This window comes from Glycine soja, chromosome 5, assembly GCF_004193775.1.
Source record: "Glycine soja cultivar W05 chromosome 5, ASM419377v2, whole genome shotgun sequence".
Lineage (NCBI taxonomy): Eukaryota > Viridiplantae > Streptophyta > Magnoliopsida > Fabales > Fabaceae > Glycine > Glycine soja.
Window position 1 is genome coordinate 30029455 of NC_041006.1, and position 11431 is coordinate 30040885.

Sequence of the window (11431 nt, forward strand, 5' to 3'; positions counted from 1 at the left end):
TTAACTACAACTAATGTACCGTATAACACAAATATTTAGATACCAACTAAAATTATAAAATACACATATAACACAAATCATTTTCTTATTTTAAGGTACTACTTAAAATTTGAAATTATCACCTAAACTAAACAAATGTAACATTTGTATACTAATCAACATCTACACATATATAAAACAAATAATACCATACTAATTTATAAAATCTAAACAAAATAATATTTATCAAAAACTAAACGAAATCACAATTAATACTAACTTAACATATGTATACTAACCTAACTAATATTCTTAAAATAATATTTATAAATCAACTAAAACTAACCTAACATAAACCTAACCTAACCTAAATAATATTAATATGTCAACTGAAATTATTTTAACACATGTATATATAACAGAAAAATATAGGGCAAACAGCATTAAAAAAAATTAACTTACCCGAAGCGTGCATTAAGAATAGCAATCCAAAGCACGTATGAAGAATAGCAACCACACAGTGTAGTGTAGGACAACACAAATAAGATTCAAAACTTCACCTAGAATACGTAAAAAATTTCTCAATTAAAACTGAAATATAAATTAAACTTAACTTAACATATATATAACACAACAAAATTTAAAATTTTCAGTTAACATAATACTTACAAGAACACGTAATACCAAGAGAAGAAACAATGCAATGGAAGCAGCAATATGAGAAGAAAGGAATGTAGTGAGGAAGATACAAGCAGAAGAAGAAAGCATGCATATGGGAGCCACATATCTCGCGTTTTATAAAAAAAATTTTGAACCTCAACTCGCCTACACCAATGACGAGTTCTTCCCTCTGCGCCAAGCCTGTGCCCTGCTGCAGCACGTAGCCTGCACACGTAGCCTGCATGTAGGCTGTGCCTCTCCTGCCACGAACTCGCCAGTTTGACTGGCGATTTGCTTGGGACTTGCATGTGATTTACGTGCAAAACAACCCCTTGAGAGAAATTGTTTACAAATGACCCATCTGAGAAAAAAGTTTATAAAAGTGCCCCACAGGGGACAATTTGCCGGTCCTTGCCCCCATAGGTTAATATATATAGTGACTTTGGGCTCCTTTTTATCATTTTTTAAAGTTTAAGTATTATAATAAGTTTTAAAATATGTTAATATATATAGTGACTTTGGGCTCCTTATTATCATTTTTTTAAGTTTAAGTATTATAATAAGTTTTAAAATATTATAATTATAGAGGATTTTATTTTTAACTCTACTTTTAATTGTAAAGGACTTTTTTATTATTATTTTAAAAAGTAAAGGGCAAGCTGATAATTTTTTAAGTTTTAACAGTAAACGAAAGAAGAGAGGTTTCGCGATTCCATTTTCACTAGGTCCCGTTGTGTGTGCACGGAATCAAATTTCTCATCGACGATGGCGAATACCCTACAACGCGCCCTACGCGCCACCATGGCCCGGCGGTTCTCCACCGACGCATTGGCCGAAATTAAACGAGGCGAGATCGGAATGGTTTCTGGAATTCCTCAAGAGCACCTTCGTAGGAGGGTATTCTACTGTTTCTCAAGTCTCTTTTTATTTATTCTTTTATTATTTTAATTCACTGCTTCACTTCACTTGCCCAATCATTTTCAATGCACACTTTAAAAACCCTAGCTTTCGTTCACCAAATTTCTTATCTTATTCTAGTATTGTCTATGCTCATTTTCTTATGATACTTATGGATCAATCTTAGCATAATGATTTTGGCTTGGGTAGATTCAATTGCATCCATATTCATGTCAATTAGAGGATATCAATGTTCATTTGGGCGTAATAACCGAGACTGTGAGAGGTGAATGAAGCTAATCGTGACCATTCAATCTTAATAGGGATTCAGTATTCGTGATTAATTTCTTTCACCTTTCCCACTTTCACCTAATAGGCTCTCCCAGATTTTATTTACTGTCTTTAAAGTTTACAAATAATTGATGCATCACTAGATCCCTTATTGCTAACCATTGTAAGTTTGTAACTCAATTTGCCCTTTTGCTTTGTACCTACACTGCAATGCAGGTTGTAATTTACTCTCCTGCTAGAACTGCATCTCAACAGGGATCTGGGAAGGTTGGAAAATGGAAGATCAACTTCTTATCTACCCAAAAGTAGATTATCTCTCTTTCATTTCCTCACAGTTCTTTCACTGTTCTTTTAAAACATCATTGTCTGAGTTATACAATTCGGGTCCTTTTTTTCTTTCAAAAGTAATGGGTTTGATAACTGGGTAGGTGGAATGCTTGGGGTTTTGCTTGCATTGAATATGAGTTATGCTGACAGATTTATGATTTGAATTTATTCATAATGGTGAAACTTATGCTATCATTCATCATTGGCATTTCTTGTACTATGGCAATTTTCATAGGTTTTAGTTTCAAACTTATTACACTTATGATTCCAGGCATCCCTGGATAGTTTAAGCAGTCGCTACAATTTCAGTATAATATTCTAAATTAGAACAATTATTTTGTGAACATTAATGATGGCTCAACAAATAGTAATTTTCAACTAATGTGTTTATAGGTGGGAAAATCCACTGATGGGCTGGACATCCACTGGGGACCCCTACTCTCATGTTGGTGATTCTGCCTTGACTTTTGATAGTGAAGAAGCAGCAAAAGCATTTGCAGAGAAACATGGTTGGGAGTATTCGGTATGTCTTGCTCTATTGGGTCACTGAGAATATCTTTTGTGTTTTTTGAGTCTTCAAGGTGTCTCTTGATGCGGTTGATGTCTGTTCTTATTGAAATAAACTATATGCTACAAATTATTATAATGGAGCTGGATCAGAATATGGAAAGTAAACAGAGTGTTCATTGACAGAAACCTTTATCTCCGCCTCTGTGTTATATCGTTAGGATACAATATTAGAGATGAGGAAATGAAGAAAAAAAGCTAGTGCAGAATAACAGGTCCCTAACCCTCCTATTTTGAGAGACTTTTACTCTCCCCTAACTTGCTCTCAATCAAACAATAACTCCCTTAATTAAATCCACATCTCCCCCTCCAAAAAGTTATTTGTTTCTCCTTGTCCAATTCCTAAGATGATGTCCTCAAGGTGAAATTCAGAAGCCTATCCTCTGGCAGTTATACTGTCTCCCTCATTCTAAATTGTCCTGTAGTAAAATTACTGCAAATTGCTTGTTTGGCACACGATCCAGGCAATATTTCTTTTCACACTTAAAACATAGCCCTTGTTATTTGCTTGTAATTTTGCGTCAGAAATCATAAAGTCTCTTGAACTCCCTCCTTAACTTCTCAAAGTACCATGATGGCTGCAAAATCTACCACTGAGCTTCCTCTTTGTGAGTTAGTCTGTGCAGATAATCTAGAACCAACTTAACATGTTGCTGTTTTGCATGATGGATAACTTTTGAATGTAGCCCCTCCTTGTCTGAAGATTCCCCTTTGTTCTATATTCAGTTCTTCTCAGTGATTTGCCAAGCATAATCCATCATTTCTGGTAAAAGTTCTAGTGTGTGCAACTTCATTTTGTTCCTTCTTCCTTTAACCTGTTCATGCAAAGGATGCACAGAATTCAAGTTACTCTCCATAGTCTTTGATGGATGACACTTGTTTCGAACACAACTTGTATGGCTTCTGCATCATTGAGGGTTGGAATGTCCTAATCACAACTGTTTGAAACTCTGCCCAAGAGTGACTCATCTCTGAACATAATTCCCATTTCCCACCATTGGAACCTAGAAAGTGCTTGCCCTTCATTGCCCACCGTCACTGCTTGTAATTTTTCCCATCTGGTATCCCTTGGAGCTCTTAGTAATGCTCAACTGTTGGCCATCCTTAAAAATAGTGTGCTGCAGTGCTGCTATAGTGGCATAGTGGTGCAGAGCGGCCCCTGCCCACTACGGGGGCCGCTGTAGTGGAGCGGTTTAGTGTAGCAGTCATAGTGGACGAAATAGCAGCAGCCCAAATAGTGGTAGTAATTGCGCTATGTGTTGATTCCAAAACAGCCCTCCAAGCAGTGACATTAGGGCTTTTGGGGAGCTATTTTTGGGGTTTCAATTTCCTAAAATGAAATCTGCAGCTGTTATATTAGTGAAAATGATAAAGACTTGGATTTAGTAGATGATGAGTGGTGATTCTTTTATAGGAAACTTGTATTTGACTTTTATTGGTATTTATTGTATGTGTTGTTTAAGACACCTATGATTTTTTATTGTTAATTATGAATGTCATTAATTTTGAGTATATTTTATCATTTTTGAGAATTTATATGTATATAGTTTACATTATAGAGTATAAACTATATAAAAAATTTCTCCTGCTAGAGTGTTTTGGAGCCAGCCACTACGCGCCACTATTCAGGATTCAAATCTCCTGGAAACAGGGTTTTCAAGCTTCCTCTAGGGGTTCACTCCCACTTTCAATCTTGAACCAATCCTTAGGTTATTACTTCATCTCTTAGTCAAATGGCTGCGAAAAGCTCCTTTAGATCAGTGGTGGTCCTCCTCCAGTAGACCCATCACACTGCTGCCTTCAGAAAAATTGGTGTCTTCATTGAAATGTCGAGATTATATTTCCAAGTTCTGACATCTCTTCAAGCTTCTTTAATTGAGTTTCTTGAAACTTCAGCTCATTTTTGCTTGGGCCTAGTCCTCTTCCACACATTTCATTCATGCATTCATCCAGGACTCCATCCTAGTATGCCCTATGTAAACTCCTAGACAGGAGCTCTGATGCCAGTTAATAGAACAGGATCAGAGTGTAGAAAAATAAAATAGAATGTTTATTGACAGAAACCTCTATCTCTGTATCAATGGGTTGCAAGATGATGAGGAAATGAAGATACAAAGATAGTGCAGAATATATGCCTAACCCTCCTATTCCGAGTATTTGAGAGACCTTGCTCTCTCATCCAATTCATAACTCCCTTAACTACCCCCCTCCCTCACCCCGTCTCCCTTGATAATTACATGTGGTTTCTACCATATTAGGTGCACTGATTCATCTTTTTTCTTGCTCATGGTGCAACCATGATATTAATTAAAATTGTATTAGTTTCAATATGGCACTGAAGTGACTGAACTATCTACCAATGGAGAATCAGCATATCTTGTTTTTCAAATGATTGTGAGACGTTTATCATTAGAGTATGCTTGTTAGTCATTAATTCTGTTTCAAGAATCAGGCCACTAAATAGAAATATCCACTTGATTGTGCATTGGTATTCCTCATGTTTAGGCCTTTAGGGTTTTGTTTTTTTATTATTAACAAAAGCTCTAAACTCGTGGCAGGTGAAGAAGCCCCACACACCATTGCTGAAGGTTTGAACATCTTTCAATATCTGTACTTTAATTTTACCCTTTTGAACGACAGTGGCATTAGTTTCTTTTACAACCTTGTTTGTGACAGCATTGTGCTGTGCCCTCAATAATAATAGCTCTATACGTGTGTTAATGCTTACTTGTGGTTGCAGGTTAAATCATATGCGGACAACTTCAAATGGAAGGGACCACCCAAATCTGGTGAAGAGTGATTTGTTGGTTTGTATTCATGTTAATGCATTCCGTCTTCTGGAGTTTAACGTGCAGCAGTTTTCTCTGCATCTTTTCTTGGAAAAAAGAAAGTTTTAATGTGAATTACTGATTGGAAATAAAAGGGACTGATCTGCCATTTATTTAGTTTTCTTCTATGATGTAGATACTGCATCTGTTTATAATCGATTTGGCCTACCATCTTAACTGAACGCTGTAATGAACAATTGGTTGCAGGACAAACTGATCCAATAATAGCTGCTGACTCTGGGCAACAGTTTTTATATACTTAAGAGTAATAATTATCGTAAAATTTTCCGTTGTCTTAAATTTTGACAATAGTACATAATTTATTTAAAAATGAAAAGTTTAGCTCCCTTTCTGTAACCTGTTAAACCTCCCAATCCAAACATAGTGAAACACCGGTGATCTGGCGAAGGTTGTTATCGTATCTTCTAGGAGATCAGCTATGTGATGAAATGATGTTTATTTCATTAAAATACTAATGCCCGAGTAGTTAATTACAATCTCTATTTGATAATGTAAAAAAAAAGGTAAATTATGTTTGTAGTTATCGAATTTTCACTAACTTTTATTTTTATTCTCGAAACTTTTATTTGATCAATCTTATTCCTAAACTATTTCTCCGATTGATTTTAATTTGGTCTCTACTGCCAAGTCTCTCTATTAACTAATGACGTGACAGTTAAATATGTAGTGTTTTTTTTCCCGGCAATTAAAAATACTAATATTTGATTGGGATAATTATTTAAAATGTTATTAACCATTTTCTAACTGTTAAAAATTGCCAAATTTCTCCACTAAGGCGTGCACACAGCCTTTCCATTTCATAAACCCAGATTTCACATTACAATTTAAGAAAAACAAAATAAAATCAACTTATGGATATGAATAAAGTAAGGATTATTGCTCCATAACTGAAGGAACCATCTCTTGTATGTCATTTTAACAAACTACATTTTGAACAATGGGGAATTTACCAGCACTTACAAATCCGAAGCAAGAGCATCCCCTCCTGAACTGTTAATTCGAATAACAGCAGCCTTCTATTTATATGACTCTGGGGAGAAAAAGAAGGCCCAATCTGACCTCCCAAACTAGGACTAGGACACAGATATAATAACAAAAAAGAATAAAGCATTATAATATTGCAAAAAAGTTTCAGGTTTGGCACACAGCAACATGGATGAACAACGAAAGCCAACGTTATCAGTGTTATGGAATGAAAGTATTCAACGAAAAAGGTAAGAAGAGAAAATGAGTGTTTTGAGGCCTTACACGGGTGCAATAATGGTGAAAATTGGACAAGATATTAGAAGGATAGAAATGAGGCGAGGATTGTGTGTTAAAGATACCAGGAGTTAAATTAAATTGCTACAATGACAGTGATTTAGGCCAAAAAATTTATGGACAACTTGTTGACATGATGATTAAATCACTTTCGATATGAAGTTTAAAGTTTATGGAGTTAAAGCTTCACATTTTCATGGCAAATCTTAAGGAGCACTTTAGATTTATGAGATTTTTGTCTTATTTGAATTCAGAATAAGTTTTAGATAGTGTTTTTGTTATTGTTGCAGATTTTATCTTTTATGTTTTGTTTCAATTAGTGAACTACCTGTGTTTTCGCACAGGTCACTTGATTGATTGCGCACATTTGTTAATGTGTAAATAATATATATATATATATATATATATATATATATATATATATATTATTTGATTAAATAATATTTTGTAAATTGAAAGTATAGCAATAAACAAATAAGTTTTGAACATGAGGAAATATGGTGCAAATTTAAGCATTAGAAAACATGATATCATAACACTACTAGAAAAACCAGATTTAACATCGGCGGATTAACATTGGTTTTTGACAAAACCGATGTTAACGTAAACGCGGTGGCATAATTGTAAATAATGTGTATTTCTTAACATCGGTTTTTTAAAAACCGATGTTAACAAAGCGACGCTAACATCGGATTTTTGAATAAAACCGATGTTAACGTTGACATCAATTTGTTAACATTGGTGTTTTATTGAAAACCGATGTTGAACTTACATTTTAAATTATATTTGACGCCACCTATTTCGCTCGCGCTCCCTTCTTCTCCGTTTACCCTCTCACACTCTCTTCTTCTCTGTGTACCCTTTCGCGCTCTCTTCTCCATTGCACTATTAACATTGAAGGTTGTTGTTCTCCATTGCACTGAAGACTGTGACAGGTACATTTCGTCTACCTGTGTTGTTCTATTGAACTGAAGACCGTGATCGTGCTAGGTCTGTTTCTGGAACTCGTGGTTAAGCTAAGGACCTTTTTTGGTTTCTGGTGCAAGGATTGGGGAAGTGGTGGTCACCTGAGGTACATTTGACTGGTAGTACGTGCTCTTTGTGGTGAGCTGAGGTACATTTCACCTGAGGTACAATCTCGCCGGCATTGTCGTTGTTGTGTTCGAGGTAAGCTTCATGTCTTCATTGTAACTTTGTGCTTCTGCGTACGTGGTCTTTGTGCTCTTTGTTCTTATAGATTGTTAGTTAGTTTCTTAATTAGTTACTACTACTAGGGTTTGGAATGCAGGTAGTCTTGCTTGGAAAGCTGTGTCAAAATATTGCCTTATTTTGTTGAGTTGTTGCTTGGAAGCATCTACTTTCTTCCTTCACTGTTGTTGTGTACTCGTTTCTTTCATGCTCTAGTTTTTGTTTCCATGCTTCATATCTTATAGCTTTTTGGGATAGTGTCTGTTCAAGTTGTTTGGCCTTATTGTTCATAGCCTTATGCCTGATGTTTAACTTCTGCCTGATGTTTTTAATATCCCCATTGATTCCTAGTATTTGGTGGGATAGGAGCTTGAAGGAACAGAATTTGGTGTTATTGATTGAGGGTCAACTATCCAATGCATGTATAATTCGAATTATTGAGGATCAAGATACCCTACAAACCCTTGTGGAGCTATGGAGACATGGCTTACATCATAGGGGAGCAATCTTGAAATCCCAAAATCTGGTGTTCATACCTTTGTGCTCTAACAAATCTGTTTGTTCAGCTGATAGCAATCATTGGAGAAAGAACATGATATGAATGGATTTCTATACTTAGCTAATTTCTACTGCTACTGCTATGAGACTATACTGATAACATTTTTTTTGCTTGCTTTATTTCATTCATTCATGGTATTTATAATGGCTGATACACTTGATAGTGGGGGACAAGAATATAACAAAATGGAAATATCACTAACAGAATTTATGAAATTATCCTATTAGCTATAACAAACTCCTGACAAGATAATAACAAGGCAAAGCTGGTCTGATTGTGGGGCTGTGGCTGCTATCTACACCCCTCTCTCTGTGTGGTATTGCTATGAGAACACTATATCTGCTTTGTGAATGTTAAATGATGAATAGAAACTAGAATAGTATGCCTGTCACATGAATAACTAATACTTTTAATAGCCAACAAGTAGTTTGACATAGTTTGGTTGAGAAAAAGCTGAATTAGTTTGTTGTACTTGAACTTGGTTTGGCTTTGAGTTCTTCTAATGCCATTACTCATTATATGAACTCCAGGTGAAGCTGAATTACTTTGTTGTAGTTGAAGTTGGTTTGTCCATTGGTGTTCTTGTGGAAGCTGTTTCATTATATCAAGTCCAGGTAAAGCACATTGTTACTACTTTTTATATATACATGTATATGTCTAAACCATGTATTAAAACATGTATTAAAACACTACAGCCAAATACAACTAGCAGGTACGTGTTAAAGTCCTTGAAGCTTCAAGCTGACAGAGATTTCAGAAGTTTGTATAATCTTAGTTGAAGCTGTGAGTTTTCATTGATATTTTTTACATCTGTTTAAGCTTACTTACTTGAGAATGTGTTTGAAATTGCTGGTATTTTTACCATATGCCCGATCTGAAATTTCTGGTTAAATGTATGTCTTTATGAAAATTTCTTAAGGTGATAATTAGAAGGATTAAGCCATATATAGTCTAAGTGCAAGGTTCTAAGGCCAAAGTATTATTTGGAAACAATAATTGTCTTGATATGAATTTGTTACCCTTCTCCGGGTCTTCCTCTCCTTAGTTGCCATTTTCATGGCCACCTTACACTTTGGCTAACTTATATATATCATCAAACCACTTAAAGCACAAGCACATGTTCTATCTGACAGCAACTGCTAGCCACCTCACATAAGGCATTTCATGCTTTTAGGATTGTTTCGTTCCAGTTAAAAAAGAATGAAAAAAAATAGTAAAATAAGATAGAGTCCATTCCTAATAAGTTATTAAGTGTATGCCATAAATTAAAAGGAATAATTAGTGAGAAATTGTTTGAACTATAAGGTGTACCCTGCAAACTGATAAAAAAACTATATATCTATCATATTGTCTTATGCAAAAGCATATTCAGTAAGTTGGGAGCAGAAAAGTAACTTTGGAGAGAAAGTGGCTCCTTTAGCTTCTACCTTTGAGTGATCAAGTTCTGCCTTTCTCTTCTTTAGCAATGACTTTGTACCCCACTCATTGTTATTCTCACTATTTCTCTCATGATGTTCTGCCTTTGAGTGATTAACTTTGGAAACTTCAGTAACTTGTCCATTCTTGTCAGCCAACCTATGTTCCTGAAACTGCTGATTTTGTACCCCAGCCATTGTTATTCTCACTATTTCTGTCCTCAGCTTCTGCCTTTGAGTGATCAACTTTGTAATCCTTGTAGCATTTCTGCATGGTTTGTCATATGTTGTAGCTACTGTTCTACTTGAGAAGTGGCTTTTGTTGCTAACTCACTATCAAAGATTCTATCATCAGCATATTGAAGGATATTAGTAGGCTCTTTTTGCTTCCCAACTAGATAGCTTCTATAGGGGTAGTTTTATGAAGGCCTCTCTCATCATACCGATGACACCTTCACCCACTATATTAAAAAGCAAAGGGGCTAAAGGGTCCCCTTGCCTCAAACCTCTAGTGAGGGCAAATTCCTTTGTAGGGCTTCCATTAACTAGGATTAAAATGGTGGCTAATTGGAGGCAGGCAGTAATCCATTTTCTCCATTTAAGACAAAAGCCTAACCTTATCAACATGTAATCCAAAAAAGACCAAGATACAGAATCATAGGCCTTTTCAAAATCCACTTTGAAAACCATAACTGGCTTCTTTCTCTTCAAAGCTTCCTCAACCACCTCATTAAGGATCAGAATTCCATGAAGGATATGTCTGTCCTTTATGAAAGCTGACTGCCTTTCATCAATTATCCTAGATAAGACACTCCTCAACCTATTTTCCAAAAGCTTGGCTATTACTTTATACATGCAACCAATGAGAGAAATAGGTCTATAGTCATTTAAAGACTGTGGATGGGTTGTTTTAAGAATAAGAGCCAAGAAGGAGGCATTGCTACCTCTAGGGAAGCTGCCATGAATATGGAATTCATCCACAAATATCCTGAATTCAGGTTTCAAAACCCCCCAAAATTCGTTAATAAAATTGAAATTAAAGCCATCTGGCCCCCGACATTTGTCTCCACCACATGGCTGAATCACACGTTATAATGACAAAGGCACATGGCTGAATCACATAACCGACCCGCTGAGAAATATGATCATTGTTGAAATTGAAGATCTGTGTGACCCAAATTATTAGATAGCGATTAGCTGTATGAAATCTAAGACTCCTTTGTTTTAATAAAAGAATTATAATATTTACTTTCAATAATTTTAGGAAGATTCTTCTGGTGTCAAACAAGCTATCAGATTCTAGTTGGTGTGCTTTGCACCGCACGTCACTAGTGATTTTAATATATTGATATTTTCTTTCTTGGATAAAGCAGTTATTGAGATTTAAAAAGAAAATCTTGAGTAAGGTTAAAAACATTAACCCCCAAAAGCAATTTTTT

The 11431-nt window shown here is 35.4% G+C and overlaps 1 protein-coding gene and 1 long non-coding RNA gene across 2 annotated transcripts; both read left to right on the top strand.

Moving 5' to 3' along the window:
- Positions 1-1325: 1325 nt before the first annotated feature.
- On the top strand, positions 1326-5805 carry LOC114412486 (NADH dehydrogenase [ubiquinone] iron-sulfur protein 4, mitochondrial-like). The gene is made up of 5 exons (XM_028376413.1): positions 1326-1536; positions 2044-2132; positions 2548-2677; positions 5280-5309; positions 5462-5805. Exons 1-5 carry the CDS (start codon positions 1405-1407, stop codon positions 5519-5521), a joined length of 441 nt encoding a protein of 146 aa, XP_028232214.1. The 5' UTR covers positions 1326-1404; the 3' UTR covers positions 5522-5805.
- A 2139-nt stretch (positions 5806-7944) lies between these two features.
- On the top strand, positions 7945-9328 carry LOC114411601. Its single transcript, XR_003666498.1, has 3 exons — positions 7945-7997; positions 9108-9191; positions 9273-9328. It is a non-coding gene; the product is annotated as an uncharacterized LOC114411601 (long non-coding RNA).
- Positions 9329-11431: the final 2103 nt, after the last annotated feature.